The 21,073-nt window shown below is 44.5% G+C and overlaps 1 protein-coding gene across 1 annotated transcript in view; it reads left to right on the forward strand.

Annotated features, from left to right (window-relative positions):
• Positions 1–21,073, forward strand: part of ADAMTS19 (ADAM metallopeptidase with thrombospondin type 1 motif 19) — a 520,219-nt gene that overhangs the window by 404,761 nt on the left and 94,385 nt on the right. The window contains exons 15-16 of the mRNA XM_073625112.1: positions 478–598; positions 2,025–2,105. Of these exons, the coding sequence (XP_073481213.1) occupies positions 478–598; positions 2,025–2,105 (202 nt within the window). The remainder of the gene's footprint in view (positions 1–477; positions 599–2,024; positions 2,106–21,073) is intronic.

Here is a 21,073-nt window from a genome sequence, read left to right on the forward strand (position 1 = left end):
GATGATAATGATCTTAATAAACCTTAATATTTTTCTACTATTATATTTATTTACCTGTGATCATCATGGACACCTCATTTAAAGTCCCATGGGTGAGTTTTTATTTTTTATGTAGAATTAGTATATGTGTCTACCATAAGGACTTCCTTTTATTCTGCACATTTTCATATTTATAAATCTATGAACCTTCACGGTTTTTGTTTTTGTGGATGAATTTATGCACTGCACTTTAATTTATGATTAGCGCGATTACTTTTTATACACACATGTTTTCCTTGATTATGTCACTTGGATTAATCACTACTATTTTTTAGGTAATTATTTACTCATAGTTCACCTAGCGCGGTATAACATTACATTTTTTGAATGTACAGAATATAGGCTGTCAGTCTAAAAAATACATTTTTGTTTTCGTTGTCACATGCTGCAGTCCATATTGTAATCCAGGCTTTTGTATTGTCTATTCTTTTTAAAAAGAAAGTTGGCTGTGATGGAATATTGGGCTCTTTATCCAGGGAAGATCATTGTGGTGTATGCAATGGCAATGGAAAATCATGCCGCGTTATTAAAGGAGACTTCAATCACACAAGAGGAGCAGGTGATTGATTTTATTTAGTAATTAATTTTTCATGTTATGATCATCACAGTCAGTATGTTAGAGGTGATGACACTTTAATAAAGCAACGAAAAGAGAAAATATGACGTGCAAAGAAAAGTAACCCTGATTGCTGCTTGAAGTAATGTACAGTATATAACTTTAAAATACACACATTAAAAAACTTTATAAAGAAAGTGTAGCTTAGAGGAGAATGCCAGAGAACCTGGTTCTTCCAGCAATAAATGCTTAGTGAATTTTTGAAGTGGTATAATATGTGCATCTTCGAGTTTTTCATATTGTCATTACAGGCATTTACTCTTAAGCTGGCCACAAACAAGTTGTTGAATGAAAAAAAACAAACAGCTTCCCCCATCAACAAAAATTAGGTAAATTGAAGGAATCCCCCCTACCCAAATATTATATTCTGACAGCAAGACTCAACGCTGTCAGAAAATATCAATCAGCAGCCACAGCCAATTGGCTGCAGCCGCTGATCGAAAAAAAGTTTTGTAGCTTGTTAATCAAACAATGTCTGTCAAACTGGCACCGCCACATACTCATCGAAATGTGGCCAGTCCCTGCTGAACCAGCCGATTTTCAATCTGTCTACGGGCAGCTTTAATCTGTGGTAATGTGGGATAGATGGTTGGAGAATCAATACATTTGTTCAATGTGCCAGAGGTCAGTAAACAATATAGCTGCACCAACAGTAAATATAAAAAAAAAGAGCTATAGTGAATATTTAATACCCCTGTTAGGATTTTTTTTGCCAACAGTGTTCCATTCAAGAGATTTACATTCACTCCAATTTAGTTCACTTTTGAAGGTTAAACCCCTTAAAAACTGTTGTCATGTGAACAAGTGTTGTTTTGAAATTTTCCCCGTATCCCTTTTCCTGTGACAACTCACAGTTTTAGATCTCTCCTCACTTTTAGAGCTGTTTTGTTAAAGGGGTCTGAAACCAAACCACTAAAAGCTAGGTTTGTAACAAAGCTTACGTCATGATTGTGATAATAATGTCTGACGTTAGATCAAGTCCTTCAAGACTTCAATCTCTTTTTCTAAGGTGTATAGAGTCTGCTTTTTAACCTGTTTTACATTAAAACCTAACTGTGCTAGATCCATATAGTGATTCAGTGATGAAATATGAAATATACATTTTCCACTTTAAATGGCGGGTGAAATGTTTACATGATTTCAACAACACGTCAGATCTAGTTCTAAACCTCAGTCTGTAAAGATCTGAAAGTATTTTATCCTTGTTATAAGGTTTATTTTACTGTTCTATTTTTATATGCTAAATAGAACCATGTTTTTTACCTTACATGTAAACCTAGTCAGCCTAAATTTTTCCATTCTGTAATAAGCTCTTCAAGTACAGTAGTGTGTAATATGATGGTGGTAAAATATGTTTTCTCCTTTGTAGGATACGTAGAGGCCCTGGTGATACCAGCTGGTGCAAGAAGAATCAAAGTAGTGGAGGAGATACCAGCTCATAGTTATCTAGGTGAGAATCAAGAAACAAAAGTATACAAAAGTGTTTTTTTATCTTTATCTGACTTTTTATGCCAAAATAATTCTTCATTTGGAGGAATCAAATGACTCTGTCCCTTTTACTTTTGCAGTAGTTCCTCTTTAAACTTCAAAACTACCCAGAATGTACTCTTCCAAACTACTTGGGTGGGTGGCATTTTTAGGTTCTTTTTGGGGCTTTTCCTTATAGCTTTTTAACACCTTTTTCTGACACTTTTTAAACAGCTTTTTTTTCTTTGCTTCCTTCAGCCTACGAATTAAGGGGAGTGGTTAATTGGTCACAGGTGCTTGAGGCCTATATAACCTTGTGTAGAGCACATCTGAAATTGCCAAACTGCTAGTTGGAAGCTAAACAGTGGGGACCTTGAGTGGAGAGTGAACAAGTCTTGTTTTTTGACTGCTGGTGATTGCTGGGTGGCATTTTTAGGTTTTTTGGGGGGCTTTTCCTTGTAGCTTTTTAACCCTTTTTTCTGACACTTTTTAAACAGCTTTTTTTTCTTTGCTTCCTTCAGCCTACTAATTAAGGGGAGTGGTTAATTGGTCATAGATGCTTGAGGCCTATATAACCTTCTGTAGAACTCATTGTGAGCCTGCTCTTCTTTGAGCTTGCTGGAACTCTGTCCAAGTGGTAAGTTAAAAACCAGAGTTGAAAACAGGAGGTTATAACAGGGGTCATAGTACCTGTGTAGTACCTGAGTGTTGTCTGAGTAGTGTGTGTGGATCATTAGTACTTGTGTATTGTGTACTTGTGTATTGTGAGTGCTCGTAGTTCTGTGAGTGCACATAGGTCTGCGAGTGCACGTAGTACTGCAAGTGCACGTAGTTCTGCGAGTGCACGTAGGTCTGCGAGTGTACATAGTTCTGCGAGTGCCTGTGTATTGTCTTGTTGAGTACCTGTGTATTGTCTTGTCGAGTACCTGTGTATTGTCTTGTTGAGTATAAGTGTCAGGAAGCTAGTTGTTAGGTAATTTGGACAGGGTATAATCCTCAATCCTCATGAAATTTAATAGGTATGATGCCCGGCGGGTGTGGAGAGGCAACTCGTTGTACATCTTGCGGCATGTATGCATTTCTTGATCATCTGATCGAGGGTGAATACTGCTGTGCAAAATGTAAGCGCATTGTTTCCCTGGAAGCCCAGGTTCTGAATCTGGGGAAGCAACTGTCAGCACTGAGAAGTCCCTCCATACTAAAGGAGAGCCAGGAACGTACACGGCAGGTGCCGGCAGGGGCCAGCACTGAGGCGGGTGGAGACAAAGAGGTGCAGACACTAGCAAAGAGTAGATAGGTGACAGTCAGGAAGGGTAGAGGGGGAAGTGCCAAGAAGGCCAATCCAGGGCTGGAACATCCCAATAAGTATAGTAAACAGCAAAGTGCAGCGCTATAAATATAAATGTGACTTATAAAAAAAATATATAAGTAAGGACCCACCAAGTGACATCACATCAATCAATAGATACATAAGCAAAATCAATCAATCAAAAACAAACTTTGTTCACAGATGCGTGTGAAAAAGTATATATAAAAACAATATGTGTAAATAGTCCAAAACATAATAGTAGAGTCCACAAAAAAGAAAGAAAAAAAAACCCTTGTCCAGGAGAGATGTGATAAGAAGTAGTCAATCCACCAAGGAGTGTGTAAGTATGGTCTGCTTACCGGACGGCGATGACTGCTATTACGGCAGTCTCGCCCAGCATAGGGATTATGGTCTCCCAAAACCACAGATACAGAGCGGGACCAGTAGCTTTAAAACTCGATCATAACCGGAAATAAAAAGCAAAACACATCCATAGCGCAATAACGTATGATAAAAGGTTTTAATAAAGTAAAGGAATTGCACTTACAATTTGGCAGAAAAACAATGTGGCATGAGAGGTATCATACACAGCAGCGGTGTCTCTGTGTACCGCGATTCACTTCCTGTACTGCAAAGCCCGTCCGAGAACATGATGACGTCACCGTCGTAGGCGCCTCCCTACGCGTTTCGTCACGATAGGACGTCGTCTGGGGATTGGCCAGTCCCTATTGATTGATGTGATGTCACTTGGTGGGTCCTTACTTATATATTTTTTTTATAAGTCACATTTATATTTATAGCGCTGCACTTTGCTGTTTACTATATTTTAGGAGTCAGATACTGGACTTTTATAGGTGCTGGCAGCTTTTTTCTTCCACAATTGTTTGTTTGTGGTTTTAGATCTGAGCGCAGCTTTGACTCTATTTTGGGTTTTTTATATACATCCCAATAAGTATGCTCCATTGAGTGACATTGGTGAAACCAGTCAGGGACCAGCACTGCTGGAGCTGAGGGACTCTCCTAGCTGCCAGGGGAAGAACTCCTCCAGCAATAGTGGGGGGGGGGGCAAGGGAAAGGAAAGACAGATTCTGGTGGTAGGGGACTCAATTCTTAAAAGGACAGAGAGGCCAATCTGTAACAAAGACCTGAAGCGTCGAACAGTATTTTGTCTACCGGGCGCTCGGGTACAGCACATCACTGATCTGGTGGACAGATTGCTGGGAGGGGCTGGGGAAGACCCGGCTGTCATGGTGCACGTTGGCACCAATGGCAAAGTCAGAGGCAGATGGAGTGTCCTAATGAACGATTTTAGGAATACTACCGGTACATCGAGCCCCACCAGAAAGGCAGAGGGAGATTAGGGAAGTAAACAAGTGGCTGAAGAGCTGGTGTAGTAAGGAGGGGTTTGGGTTCCTGGAGGACTGGGCCGACTTCTCAGTTGATAACCAGTACTATAGAAAGGACGGACTGCACCTAAATGAGGAGGGTGCAGATCACCTGGGAATGAATGGCCAAAAAGTTAGAGGGGTTTTTATACTAGGCGATGGGGGAAGGGTTCAGAGGTAGAGATAGTCAGCGCAGAACATATTCCAGAGGGTAGTAGTGGGGGCATTAGTGGTAGGTTAACCAAAGCACATAAACCCAAGGTATAGTAGCAAGTCCTAGTTGCAATCTTGGAACTCCCAATAAGATATGCGACCTATGCCTATATATCAAGAATAATGTACAAGTGAATGTGAGAGATGACATCATTAAGGGAGGTAGGGAGGAAGTGGAATCCTTATGGGTAAAGCTCCAAAGTGATGAAGCTAAGGGTAAAATAATACTGGGAGTATGCTAGAGGCCCCCTAACCTGAGGGAAGAAGGGGAGACAGATCTCCTATCAAAATTTGGATTAGCAGCAAGGATGGGAAGTGTTATCATAATGGGGGATTTTAACTATCCAGACATAGACTGGGTGGAGGGATTGTGATAGGAGATCTGTCTCCCCTTCCTCCCGCATTCATCTAAGGCTCGCCAGATCCTAAATGTCTTGCAGGACAATTTCATGGGTCAGATGGTAAATGCACAAACTATAAATAAAGCGTTACTAGACCTACTGATTACCAACAATGCAGACCTGATCACGGACGTGGAAATATGGGGCAATTTAGGAAACAGAGATCACAGATCAATTGGCTTCAGTATAAATCACACAAATAGGAAACATAAGGGGAATACAAAGACACTGAATTTCAAAAGAGCCAACTTCCCTAAACTACGAACCTTGCTAGAAGGCATAAATTGGGATAAAATCTTAGGAACAAAGAACACAGAGGAGAGATGGATTTTCTTTAAGAGCATATTAAATAAAGGCATTAGCCAATGCATCCCATTGGGTAATAAATTTAAAAGAGCGAGCAAAAGTCCTGGATGGCTTAACTCCAATGTAAAAATGCATATAAAAGCAAAGGTGAAGGCCTTCAAAAAATACAAGGTTGAGGGATCATCATCAGCATTCAGACTTTATAAAGAATGCAACAAGAAATGTAAGAGTGCAATAAGGACGGCTAAGATAGAACATGAAAGACACATAGCAAAAAAAATACCAAGAAATTCTGTATGTAAACAGTAAAAAAGGGAGGACAGACCATTTTGGCCCCATAAAGAATGAGGAATAGGGATGAGCTTCGTGTTCGAGTCGAACCCATGTTCGACTCGAACATCGGCTGTTCGATCGTTCGCCGAATTGCGAACGATATGGGCCGTTCGCGCCAAATTCGTGTGGCGCGTCACGGCCCATAATTCACTGCGGCATCGCAGTGCATTGCTTGCTGATGATTGGCCAAGCATGCACTATGACCCGCATGCTTGGCCAATCACAGCGCCGCCTTAACAGAGAGCCATAATTGGCCAAAGCCAAGGAGGCTTTGGCCAATTATGGCTCAGGGGATTTAGTACACGCCCCACACGATATAAGGCCGCCTGCACGGCGGCCCTGTGCAGTGTGTTCCGGTGTGCTTAGAGAGAGAGAGAGACAGTGTCATTTCATTTGAGTTAGCTAGATTAGGCAGGACAGTCAGTCAGTTAGCTGCACTTAAAGTGTATTGTGTATATATATGCATCCCAGGTGTTGCATATATATATATATATACACTGTATTCAGTTTAGCTAGATCCGTTCCTGTTATCTTCTAGACTATTTTCATTTAGTGCAGTGCGCCCTGCTCACAGTGTTCAGCTAGATCCGTTCCTGTTATATTCCTACTGACAGGCAGGCTTGTCTTGTTACAGTATTTTGAAGAAAATTACTGGTGTTCTTTTGATCCTATTAGTACCACAGTCAGGCAGCTAGACTATTTACATTTAGTGCAGTGCGTCCTGCTCACAGTGTTCAGCTAGATCCGTTCCTGTTATCTTCTTACTGACAGGCAGGCTTGTCTTGTTACAGTATTTTAAAGAAAATTACTGGTGTTCTTTTGATCCTATTAGTACCACAGTCAGGCAGCTAGACTATTTACAGTTAGTGCAGTGCGTCCTGCCCACAGTGTTCTGCTAAACCTACAAGTAAGTGGGGTGCGTCCTGCTCACAGTGTTCAGCTAAACCTACAAGTTAGTGGGGTGCGTCCACCTCACAGTGTTCAGCTAAACCTACAAGCTAGTGGGGTGCGTCCTGCTCACAGTGTTCAGCTAGATCCGTTTCTGTTATCTTCTTACTGACAGGCAGGCTTGTCTTGTTACAGTAAATACAGCTACCTGAAGAAAATTGCTGGTGTTCTTTTGATCCTATTAGTACCACAGTCAGGCAGCTAGACTATTTACAGTTAGTGCAGTGCGTCCTGCTCACAGTGTTCTGCTAAACCTACAAGTTAGTGGGTTGCGTCCTGCTCACAGTGTTCAGCTAAACCTACAAGTTAGTGGGGTGCGTCCACCTCACAGTGTTCAGCTAAACCTACAAGCTAGTAGGGTGCATCCTGCTCACAGTGTTCAGCTAGATCCGTTCCTGTTATCTTCTTACTGACAGGCAGGCTTGTCTTGTTACAGTAAATACAGCTACCTGAAGAAAATTGCTGGTGTTCTTTTGATCCTATTAGTACCACAGTCAGGCAGCTAGACTATTTACAGTTAGTGCAGTGCGTCCTGCTCACAGTGTTCTGCTAAACCTACAAGTTAGTGGGGTGCGTCCTGCTCACAGTGTTCAGCTAAACCTACAAGTTAGTGGGGTGAATCCACCTCACAGTGTTCAGCTAAACCTACAAGCTAGTGGGGTGCGTCCTGCTCACAGTGTTCAGCTAGATCCGTTCCTGTTATCTTCTTACTGACAGGCAGGCTTGTCTTGTTACAGTATTTTAAAGAAAATTGCTGGTGTTCTTTTGATCCTATTAGTACCACAGTCAGGCAGCTAGACTATTTACAGTTAGTGCAGTGCGTCCTGCTCACAGTGTTCTGCTAAACCTACAAGTTAGTGGGGTGCGTCCTGCTCACAGTGTTCAGCTAAACCTACAAGTTAGTGGGGTGCGTCCACCTCACAGTGTTCAGCTAAACCTACAAGCTAGTGGGGTGCGTCCTGCTCACAGTGTTCAGCTAGATCCGTTCCTGTTATCTTCTTACTGACAGGCAGGCTTGTCTTGTTACAGTATTTTAAAGAAAATTGCTGGTGTTCTTTTGATCCTATTAGTACCACAGTCAGGCAGCTAGACTATTTACAGTTAGTGCAGTGCGTCCTGCTCACAGTGTTCTGCTAAACCTACAAGTTAGTGGGGTGCGTCCTGCTCACAGTGTTCAGCTAAACCTACAAGTTAGTGGGGTGCGTCCACCTCACAGTGTTCAGCTAAACCTACAAGCTAGTGGGGTGCGTCCTGCTCATAGTGTTCAGCTAGATCCGTTCCTGTTATCTTCTTACTGACAGGCAGGCTTGTCTTGTTACAGTATTTTAAAGAAAATTACTGATGTTCTTTTGATCCTATTAGTACCACAGTCAGGCAGCTAGACTATTTACAGTTAGTGCAGTGCGTCCTGCTCACAGTGTTCTGCTAAACCTACAAGTTAGTGGGGTGCGTCCTGCTCACAGTGTTCAGCTAAACCTACAAGTTAGTGGGGTGCGTCCACCTCACAGTGTTCAGCTAAACCTACAAGCTAGTGGGGTGCGTCCTGCTCACAGTGTTCAGCTAGATCCGTTTCTGTTATCTTCTTACTGACAGGCAGGCTTGTCTTGTTACAGTAAATACAGCTACCTGAAGAAAATTGCTGGTGTTCTTTTGATCCTATTAGTACCACAGTCAGGCAGCTAGACTATTTACAGTTAGTGCAGTGCGTCCTGCTCACAGTGTTCTGCTAAACCTACAAGTTAGTGGGGTGCGTCCACCTCACAGTGTTCAGCTAAAGCTACCTGTAGAAGGTTGGTGGTGTTCTCATACTACAGGCAGGCAGTTGATTTTGCTAGCTGCAGTATCAGTACATATATATATATATATATATCCCAGCTTAGTGCAGCTACAGGCCATTAGTATGTCTGGAAGGCCAAGAAGGAGAGGCAGACAGTCACAAGCCAATAAGAGAGGGCAAGCAGGCTCTGTGTCTAGTGCTGGTCGTGGAGACGGTGCATCCTCATCAGCACGTGGCCATGGGACACGCTTGGCCTTTTTTTCGGCAGCTGGCCATGTTGAGCCGCAACATGCGGAAGACTTGGTCGAGTGGATGACCAAGCCGTCCTCATCCTCCTCATCCTCTCTCACCCATGCCCAGGGTACTTTGTCTGGCAAAGCAGCGGCCTCTTCCCTCGGCTCAATGTCATCAGTGACTCCTTCCCTAGCCCCACCATGTCCTCCTGAGGAGTCCCTCGAACTGTTTGACCACAGTGTTGGGTACATGCTCCAGGAGGATGCCCAGCGTTTGGAAGGCTCTGATGATGATACTGAGCTCGATGAAGGCAGTAACACGAGCACGGACAGAGGGGGTGCCCAAGAAGGACAGCAATCTGGCAGTCATGCTCCCCCTGCTGCAGCATACTGCCAGGTTTGCTCCAGTGATGAGGAGGGAGGGGATGATGAGGTCACTGACTCAACGTGGGTGCCTGATAGGAGAGAGGAGGAGGAGGAGGAGGAGGAGGCGGCACATCACCAACGAGGCAGGATGCCCTCCAGGGGCCAGCCTAAGGGCAGCACATTGACTGCATCACACCCCAAAGCTCCACATGTGCAGGGCGCTGCAGTCTCTGCGCGTTATTCAAAAAGTTCTTTGGTGTGGGCCTTTTTTGAGACGAGTGCATCAGATCGCACCGCTGCTATTTGCAACATATGTCTCAAGCGTATCTCGCGTGGCCAAAACATCTCCCACTTGGGTACCACATGCTTGACCAGACATATGTTGACCTGCCATGCAGTTCGTTGGCAAGCGTATCTAAAAGACCCACACCAAAGAACAAAGAGGACCTCTGCTTGCTCCTCATCAGCTGAGATTTCCAACCCCACTAGACCTTCAGTCCTCTCTGAGACCTGCACTGAGAGGAATGAAGGTGTAGAATTAGGTGTGTCACAGCCACGTACTTGTGGGCAATCTGATTTTGGTACACCGACGTCAGATTGTACCAGGCAAATTTCCCTGCCCCAGCTGCTGCACTGCCGAAAGAAGTTTGCTCCCAACCATCCACATGCCCAACGGTTGAATGCTAGCTTGGCAAAATTGCTAGCACTTCAACTGCTGCCTTTTCAGTTGGTAGACTCTGCCCCCTTCCGTGAGTTTGTGGAATGTGCGGTTCCTCAGTGGCAGGTACCCAAACGCCACTTTTTCTCACGGAAGGCGATTTCGGCTCTCTACCAGCAGGTGGAAGGCAATGTCCATGCCTCGCTGGACAGGGCGGTCAGCGGTAAGGTGCATATTACCGCTGACTCACGGTCCAGCAGGCATGGACAGGGACGTTACCTAAGTTTCACGGCGCATTGGGTGACTCTGCTGGCAGCTGGGAAGGATGCAGGACAAGGTGCAGTAGTGTTGGAGGTTGTTCCGCCACCACGCCTCCAAAATGCTAATGATTGTGACACACCTCTCTCCTCCACCCCCTCCTCTTCTTCTTCCTCCATGGCCTCTTCCTCGGAACCAGCGGCGCTCCGTAGTCGTTCAAGGGGCTACGCAAGTACGCAGGCCAAAAGATGCCATGCGGTGCTTGAGCTGGTGTGCTTGGGGGACAGGAGCCACACTGGGGCAGAGGTTCTGTCAGCTCTGCAGGGGCAGGTTCAGAGATGGTTGACGCCACGCCAACTTAAGGCAGGAATGGTGGTTTGCGACAATGGCACCAACCTCCTCTCTGCCCTCCGACAGGGACAAATGACCCATGTGCCCTGTTTGGCTCACGTCCTTAACTTGGTGGTGCAGCAGTTCTTGGGCAGGTACTCAGGCTTACAGGATGTCCTGAGGCAGGCCAGGAAAGTCTGTGTGCATTTCCGCCGGTCATATAATGCCAGTACTCGGCTGACGGACCTCCAAAAGGAGTTTAACCTGCCCAAGAACCGCCTAATCTGTGACATGCCCACCAGGTGGAACTCAACGTTGGCCATGCTGCAGCGGCTGCACACGCAGCAGAGGGCCATCAATGAGTACCTGTGCGACTATGGCACCAGGACAGGGTCAGGGGAGCTTGTTTTTTTTCCCCACGCCAGTGGGCCATGATCAGGGATGCATGCACTGTCCTGTCACCATTTGAGGAGGCCACGAGGATGGTGAGCAGTGACAGTGCATGCATCAGTGACACTGTCCCCCTTGTCCACCTGTTGGAGCACACGCTGCGTGGAATAATGGACAGGGCACTTGAGGCAGAACAGAGGCAGGAAGAGGAGGACTTCCTTAGCTCTCAAGGCCCCCTTTATCCAGACAGTGTTCCTGCGTGCCCGCCGATCACACAGGAAGAGGACGAGGAGGAAGAGGAGGAGGAGGAGGAAGATTGTGTCAGTATGGAGGTGGAGCCTGGCACTCAGCATCAGCAGCAGTCTTTAAGGGATCAGTCCCAAGAAACACATGGACTTGTACGTGGCTGGGAGGAGGTGGCTGCGGACCATGTCGTCCTTAGTGACCCAGAGGACTCCGGACCGAATGCCTCAGCAAACCTACGCTGCATGGCCTCCCTGATCCTGCAAAGCCTGCGTAAGGATCCTCGTATTCGTGGTATCAAGGAGAAGGACCAATACTGGCTGGCAACCCTCCTTGATCCACGTTACAAGGGTAAGGTTGCGGACCTTATCTTGCCATCGCAGAGGGAGCAGAGGATGAAACATCTTCGGGAGGCCTTGCAGAAAGGTCTGTGCAACGCGTTCCCAGAGACTGGGAGGTTACAAACTCCTGTTTCTGGACAACGTGTTGCTGAGGCTTCGGTCAGTCAAAGAAGGAGCGGTGGAGAAGGTGGCCGTCTGACCGATGCGTTCAGACAATTTTTTGGTCCGCAGCCCCAAGGTATGATCGGTTCCAGCAACCCTCGCCAGCGTCTGTTTTACATGGTGCAGGAATACCTAGGGGCAAGATCAGACTTGGACACCTTTCCCACCGAAAATCCTCTGGGTTACTGGGTCTTGAGGATGGATCACTGGCCAGAGCTTGCACAGTATGCAATTGAGCTACTGGCCTGTCCTGCATCCAGCGTTCTTTCGGAACGCACATTCAGTGCTGCTGGAGGCGTGGTAACCGATCACAGGGTGCGTCTGTCCACTGACTCGGTCGATCGACTGACCTTCAAAAAAATGAATGAGTCTTGGATCACCACCAGCTACCAAGCACCTGATGCTGATGTAACCGAATAATTTTTTTTGAAATCTCAGATCCCTTCAAAGACTGCCTATGCTGATGCTGAGTGACTATCCCTGAGTAATTATCCTCTTCCTCCTCAATCATCACGCTGATAGCTTGTAAGAACATTTTTGGTTCTGGGTGCCACCACCAGTGCCTAAGGCACAATTTTTCAGCCCCTGTTTAACAGGGGCGTGTAATTACGATTTTTGATGTAATACTTTGCAGCAGGGCTCGTTCCTGCATTCCAACTAGAGTATCTGTGAGGGGTTGCAGTGTTGTGGCACCAGCACCAGTGCCTAAGGCCCAATTTTTCAGCCCTTGTTTAACAGGGGCGTGTAATTACAATTTTTGATGCAATACTTTGCAGCAGGGCTCGTTCCTGCATTCCAACTAGAGTGTCTGTGAGGGGTTGCAGTGTTGTGGCACCAGCACCAGTGCCTAAGGCCTAATTTTTCAGCTCCTGTTCAACAGGGGCATGTAATTACAATTCTTGATCTAATATTTCACAGCAGAGCCCTGTGAGGGCTTACAGTGTTGTGGCCACAGCAACACCTAAGGCCCAAATTTCTGCTGAGTATATAGGGCAGGACCCTACTTTCAAACAACTAACTTACAAACGACTCCTACTTGCAAACGGAAGGAGACAACAGGAAGTGAGATGAAATCTACCCCTAGGAAGGGAAATTCTCTCCTGTAAGAGTTAATATGGGAAAAACATTTCTCCTTTCCACTGATGCTTTCCAATCCATTGGGACAAAAAGTGAGGTGAAATCTTCTGAAGAGGAGGAAAGACAGCAAAACAAATGTCACAGGGGTGATAACCCTTCCCTATGTTTTCCAAAAAGCTTAAAAAAGATTTTTTGGCTGGAGCTAAACACGTTAAAAATGTACCCCTTCAAAATTACAAAGAGATTCTACTTAACAACGTATACTGCTGTTCAGAGTATATAGGGCCTGGTGGCCCCACACCTTTCCTTATTTTAATTTGGGTGCGGGGTTCCCCTTAATATCCATACAAGATCCAAAGGGCCTGGTAATGGACTGGGGGGTACCCATGCCGTTTGTCTCACTGATTTTCATCCATATTGCTAGGACCCGACATTACATTAAACCCGCAAGCAGTTTTAAATGAGATTTTTTCCTTTAAAAATGACATTTGGTGCAGGGACTGTTCTAAACACGGGAAACACGCGTCACTTTACAGGCATACTATAGACACCCCTCAGGTACGATATTTAAAGGAATATTTCACTTTTTTTTTTTTACTTTAAGCATCATTAAAATCACTGCTCCCGAAAAAACGGCCGTTTTTAAAAGTTTTTTTTGCATTGATACATGTCCCCTGGGGTAGGACCCGAGTCCCCAAACCCTTTTTAGGACAATACCATGCAAATTAGCCTTTAAAATGAGCACTTTTGATTTCGAACGTTCGAGTCCCATAGACGTCAATGGGGTTCTAACGTTCGTGCGAACTTTCGGTCCGTTCGCAGGTTCTGGTGCGAACCGAACCGGGGGGTGTTCGGCTCATCCCTAATGAGGAAGGACATCTGGTTACAAAGGATTGGGAGATGGCAAAGGTATTGAATTTATTTTTCTCTTCAGTCTTCACGAGGGAATCGGGGGGCTTCAGTAACCAAAACTGCAATGTTTATCCTCATGACACATCACAGGAAGCACCTTCATGATTAACAGAGGACAGAATTAAAGTTAGACTTGGGAAACTTAACATTAATAAATCTTTAAAATTAAAATTAGACTTGGGAAACTTAACATTAATAAATCACCGGGACCAGATGGCTTGCACCCGAGGGTACTTAGGGAACTCATGCACCAATATTTGAAAAGGACCCAAAATACATCCATGGGAATTACAGACCAGTTAGCCAAACATCAATAGTATGTAAACTCTTGGAGGGGATGATAAAGGACTATATACAAGATTTTAGTAATGAGAACAGTATCATTAGCAGTAATCAGCATGGATTAATGAAGAATCGTTCTTACCAAACCAATCTATTAACTTACTATGAGGAGGTGAGTTGCCATCTAGATAAAGGAAGGCCCGTAGACGTGGTGTATCTGGATTTTGCAAAAGCATTTGACACAGTTCCCCATAAACTTTTACTGTACAAAATAAGGTCCGTTGGCATGAACCATAGGGTGCGTACATGGATTGAAAACTGACTACAAGGGCAAGTTCAGAGGGTGGTGATAAATGGGGAGTACTCGGAAGGGTCAGGGGTGGGTAGTGGGGTCCCCCATGGTTCTGTGCTGGGACCAATCCTGTTTAATTTGTTTATAAACAACCTGGAGGATGGGGTAAACAGTTCTATCTCTGTATTTGCGGACGATACTAAGCTAAGTAGGGCAATAACTTCTCAGAAGGATGTGGAAACCTTGCAAAAATATCTGAACAAATTAATGGGGTGGGCAACTACATGGCAAATAAGGTTCAATGTAGAAAAATGTAAAATAATGCATTTGGGTGGCAAAAATATGAATGCAATCTATACACTGGGGGGGGGAGAACTTCTGGGGGAATCTAGGATGGAAAAGGATATGGGGGTCCTAGTAGATGATAGGCTCAGCAGTGACAAGCAATGCCAAGTGGCTGCTAACAAAGCAAACAGAATATTGGCATGCATTAAAAAGGGGATTCATTCCAGAGATAAAACTATAATTCTCCCGCTCTACAAGACTCTGGTCTGGCCGCACCTAGAGTATGCTGTCCAGTTCTGGGCACCAGTCCTTAGGAAGGATGTACTGGAAATGGAGTGAGTATAAAGAAGGGCAACAAAGCTAATAAAGGGTCTGGAGGACATTAGTTATGAAGAAAGGTTGCGAGCACTCAACTTAGACGCTTGAGAGGGGATATGATTTCAATTTACAAATACCATACTGGTGACCCCACAATAGGGATAAAGCTTTTTTGCGGAAGGGAGTTTAACAAGACACGTGGCTGCTCATTAAAATTAGAAAAAAAGAGGTTTAACCTTAAACTACGTAGAGGGTTCTTTACTGTAAGAGCGGAAAGGATGTGGAATTCTCTTCCACAGGCGGTGGTCTCAGTGGGGGGTATTGACAGTTTCAAGAAACTATTAGATAAGCACCTGAATGACCACAACATACAGTGATATACAATGTAATACTGACATATAATCAAACAAATAGGTTGGACTTGATGGACTTGTGTCTTTTTTCAACCTCACCTACTATGTAACTATGTAACTATGTAGCTTCCAAAACTACCCAGTGTTATACTCTGACTTCAAACTACCTAAAATATTATACTATACTAAAACTTTTATCCAACCTCTAATGCCGTGTACACACGGTCGGACTTTTCAGCTACAAAAGTCCGACAGCCTGTCCGACAGACTTTCCACAGACTTTTGATGGACTTTTGGCGGACTTTCAACGGACTTTCTAACGACCGGACTTGCCTACACATGATCACACCAAAGTCCGATGGATTTGTACGTGATGACGTACACCGGACTAAAATAAGGAAGTTGATAGCCAGTAGCCAATAGCTGCCCTAGCGTGGGTTTTTGTCCGTCGGACTAGCATACAGACGAGCGGATTTCTGGGTCCGGCGGAGTTACGATGTAAAGATTTGAAGCATATTCCAAATCTAAAGTCCATCAGATTTGCGACTGGAAAAGTCCGCTGAAGGTCCGGTGAAGCCCACACACGATCGGATTGTTCGCCGGATTTGGTCCGTCAGCGTCCGTCAGACCAGTCCGGTCGAAAAGCCCGACCGTGTGTACGCCCCATAACTTATTGCATATGTTATTTTGAAAAGTATAGAGAAAGGGAAGTGGTGAAAAAAAGGGACTTGTGGGTTTAACTAATCTGTTTTGCATATCATTTCTTCCTGGTGGGTAATAGGCAGGGATATGTTCTTTCCCTGCATACATTTTACTAAATAGTGTCCCTCTTTCTCATCTCAGAAGGTTAGGCAATATGGTAACATCAATGACTCATCCAATTGAACTTTACATATAGATTGGCTACTGGTATATCTGTGGTCCAGCAAAAAAATAAAAATATCATTCAAATTTTTGGGTTTCGATAAGTGTTTATTTTGTTTTTTCATTTGCTTGTTTATCATTTTCTGAATCCATGGAAAAAAAGGTATATGTAAATCATTGTATACTTTTCCTCCTGTGTCTGAGTTTCACTGGTTTTGCCATGCTGAAACAAATATCTAAAATCAGTTTTCTTACAGCCAGCACAGTCCTGCTCAGCTTCACGGACATTACAGTGGTCAAAATGTGCTGTCAACAGTGTAATCAATCAGATTCTGAATGTAAAATATTTTTAGTACAATTAATGTAAGCTATTGAAGAATTGGACCTTTTTTTATGCAATCTGCTTTTATTGTGTACAACTGTCTGCAATTTAAGTGTTGCACAATGTATAGTGTTGCACAATTTTTAGCTATATGATGAAGATCCTTCTTTAACCAATATACCCAGGCCTTCAGTAAACATTTGTGAATGTAATCAGCTTAGTGCTTAGTGTTAGCTTAAGCCTAGTACACGCAGGCCTAATCTCGGTTGAATAGAAACCGGCCGACATTTAGCCCATGTGTACTGAAGTCGGTCCAACAAAAGCCAGCTGTTCAGCTGGCTTCTGTCGAAGGGGCATGACCAAAGAAGGTCTGCCGATCGGCTCCCGATCAGCACTCTCAGCCAATGACTGAGAGCGTTAATCAGAGTGTTCTGGCCCGGGGGGCACCCCCCCTGTCAGAAAGAGCACAATAGCACAGCAGGGAGATTGCTGTACTAACATCTGATAGTTAGTACAGCGGCTCCTCCTGAGCTGTCAGTTATTGTTTTTCATGTTTAAAATTACGTCATTTGAAAATTATTATCAGAGTACACATTTGCATAATATTACTTTAACCACTTGACCTCTGGAAGGTTTTACCCCCCTTCATAACCAGGGTATTTTTTGCTATTCAGCACTGTGCTACTTTAACTGGCAATTGTGTGGCCATTTATTTGGTAGTATTTGATCACCACTGGATTTAAAAATTTTTGCTATATAAATGAAAAAATACCCACAATTTTGAAAAAACACACACTTTTCCCCCTAAGGTCCCCCTAAGGACGCACATGCCTTTATGACTTTCCTTGCTGTGAGTGCACGGTGTTAACTTTGTACGCATGAGGTGAAATAGTCACAACAGGGGGTTCCCTGGGAAACAAGCACCCCAAAACTCAGGACTGCACTACGTTTATCGACTTTTTTTTTTTTGCACAATTTTTTTAACCTTGCACAAAAGTATTTTTAGCACAAAAGTGTATGTAAGGTGTTTGCATTTGACTGATATTGCTATATATAGTTTAATTATATTGTGACCACTCACAGCACAGAGTTTGATAAAGCAAGTGCTGCCTAAAATGCATTGTATTGTCAAATAGGCAATATTGGGAATATTGGACAGCAGTTGCACATATTTTAATCACATTGTACCCACATAGGCACGGGTGTCACCTTGGTTAAACAGTAACTCAAATAACCACTCTTTACAACCAAGGTATGCAGAATATCATCTCTGAAAGCACAACACATCGAACCTTGAAGCAGTTGGGCTACAGCAGCAGAAGACCAGGTGCCAATCCTGTCAGCTAAGAACAGGAAACTGAGGCTAAATTTTGCACAGGCTTACCAACACTGGACAATAGAAGATTGGAAAAACATTGCCTAGTGTAATGAGTCTTGATTTCAGCTGCAACATTCAGATGGTAGAGTCAGAATTTGGCGTAAACAACATAAGAACGGATCCATCCTGCCTTGTTTCAACAGTTCAGGCTGGTGGTGATGGTGTAATGGTGTAGGGGATATTTTCTTGGCAGACTTTGGGCCCCTTATTACCAATTGGCATTTTTTAAAAGCCATGGCCTACCTGAGTATTGTTACTGACCATATCTATCCCTTTATGACTATTATGTCAATATGAACCAAAATCTGTGAGCAATGTTTCCAACACCTTGTTGAATCTATGCCATGATGAATTAAGGCAGTTCTGAAGGCAAAAGGGGGTCCAACTCGGTACTAGCAAGTAGGGATGAGCTTCGTGTTCGAGTCGAACCCATGTTCGACTCGAACATCGGCTGTTCGATCGTTCGTCGAATTGCGAACGATATGGGCCGTTCGCGCCAAATTCGTGTGGCGCGTCACGGCCCATAATTCTCTGCGGCATCGCAGTGCATTGCTTGCTGATGATTGGCCAAGCATGTACTATGACCCGCATGCTTGGCCAATCACAGCGCCGCCTTAACAGAGAGCCGTAATTGGCCAAAGCCAAGGAGGCTTTGGCCAATTATGGCTCAGGGGATTTAGTACACGCCCCACACTATATAAGGCCGCCTGCACGGCGGCCCTGTGCAGTGTGTTCCGGTGTGCTGAGAAATAGAGAGAGAGAGAGAGACAGTGTCATTTCATTTGAGTTAGCTAGATTAGGCAGGACAGTCAGTCAGTTAGCTGCACTTAAAGTGTATTGTCTATATATATGCATCCCAGGTGTTGCATATATATATATATATATATACACTGTATTCAGTTTAGCTAGATCCGTTCCTGTTATCTTCTAGACTATTTACATTTAGTGCAGTGCGTCCTGCTCACAGTGTTCAGCTAGATCCGTTCCTGTTATCTTCTTACTGACAGGCAGGCTTGTCTTGTTACAGTATTTTGAAGAAAATTACTGGTGTTCTTTTGATCCTATTAGTACCACAGTCAGGCAGCTAGACTATTTACATTTAGTGCAGTGCGTCCTGCTCACAGTGTTCAGCTAGATCCGTTCCTGTTCTCTTCTTACTGACAGGCAGGCTTGTCTTGTTACAGTATATAAAGCTACCTGAAGAAAATTACTGGTGTTCTTTTGATCCTATTAGTACCACAGTCAGGCAGCTAGACTATTTACATTTAGTGCAGAGCGTCCTGCTCACAGTGTTCTGCTAAACCTACAAGTTAGTGGGGTGCGTCCTGCTCACAGTGTTCAGCTAGATCCGTTTCTGTTATCTTCTTACTGACAGGCAGGCTTGTCTTGTTACAGTAAATACAGCTACCTGAAGAAAATTGCTTGTGTTCTTTTGATCCTATTAGTACCACAGTCAGGCAGCTAGACTATTTACAGTTAGTGCAGTGAGTCCTGCTCACAGTGTTCTGCTAAACCTACAAGTTAGTGGGGTGCGTCCTGCTCACAGTGTTCAGCTAAACCTACAAGTTAGTGGGGTGCGTCCACCTCACAGTGTTCAGCTAAACCTACAAGCTAGTGGGGTGCGTCCTGCTCACAGTGTTCAGCTAGATCCGTTTCTGTTATCTTCTTACTGACAGGCAGGCTTGTCTTGTTACAGTAAATACAGCTACCTGAAGAAAATTGCTGGTGTTCTTTTGATCCTATTAGTACCACAGTCAGGCAGCTAGACTATTTACAGTTAGTGCAGTGCGTCCTGCTCACAGTGTTCTGCTAAACCTACAAGTCAGTGGGGTGCATCCTGCTCACAGTGTTCAGCTAAACCTACAAGTTAGTGGGGTGCGTCCACCTCACAGTGTTCAGCTAAACCTACAAGCTAGTGGGGTGCGTCCTGCTCACAGTGTTCAGCTAGATCCGTTTCTGTTATCTTCTTACTGACAGGCAGGCTTGTCTTGTTACAGTAAATACAGCTACCTGAAGAAAATTGCTGGTGTTCTTTTGATCCTATTAGTACCACAGTCAGGCAGCTAGACTATTTACAGTTAGTGCAGTGCGTCCTGCTCACAGTGTTCTGCTAAACCTACAATTTAGTGGGGTGCGTCCTGCTCACAGTGTTCAGCTAAACCTACAAGTTAGTGGGGTGCGTCCACCTCACAGTGTTCAGCTAAACCTACAAGCTAGTGGGGTGCATCCTGCTCACAGTGTTCAGCTAGATCCGTTTCTGTTATCTTCTTACTGACAGGCAGGCTTGTCTTGTTACAGTAAATACAGCTACCTGAAGAAAATTGCTGGTGTTATTTTGATCCTATTAGTACCACAGTCAGGCAGCTAGACTATTTACAGTTAGTGCAGTGCGTCCTGCTCACAGTGTTCTGCTAAACCTACAAGTTAGTGGGGTGCGTCCTGCTCACAGTGTTCAGCTAAACCTACAAGTTAGTGGGGTGCGTCCTGCTCACAGTGTTCAGCTAAACCTACAAGCTAGTGGGGTGCGTCCTGCTCACAGTGTTCAGCTAGATCCGTATCTGTTATCTTCTTACTGACAGGCAGGCTTGTCTTGTTACAGTAAATACAGCTACCTGAAGAAAATTGCTGGTGTTCTTTTGATCCTATTAGTACCACAGTCAGGCAGCTAGACTATTTACAGTTAGTGCAGTGCGTCCTGCTCACAGTGTTCAGCTAAACCTACAAGTTAGTGGGGAGCGTCCACCTCACAGTGTTCAGCTAAAGCTACCTGTAGAAGGTTGGTGGTGTTCTCATACTACAGGCAGGCAGTTGATTTTGCTAGCTGCAGTATCAGTACATATATATATATATATATATATATACTGTATATATATATATATATATCCCAGCTTAGTGCAGCTACAGGCCATTAGTATGTCTGGAAGGCCAAGAAGGAGAGGCAGACAGTCACAAGCCAATAAGAGAGGGCAAGCAGGCTCTGTGTCTAATGCTGGTCGTGGAGACGGTGCATCCTCATCAGCACGTGGCCATGGGACACGCTTGGCCTTTTTTTCGGCAGCTGGCCATGTTGAGCCGCAACATGCGGAAGACTTGGTCGAGTGGATGACCAAGCCGTCCTCATCCTCCTCATCCTCTCTCACCCATGCCCAGGGTACTTTGTCTGGCAAAGCAGCGGCCTCTTCCCTCGGCTCAATGTCATCAGTGACTCCTTCCCT

Source organism: Aquarana catesbeiana, linkage group LG01, assembly GCF_042186555.1.
Source record: "Aquarana catesbeiana isolate 2022-GZ linkage group LG01, ASM4218655v1, whole genome shotgun sequence".
NCBI lineage: Eukaryota > Metazoa > Chordata > Amphibia > Anura > Ranidae > Aquarana > Aquarana catesbeiana.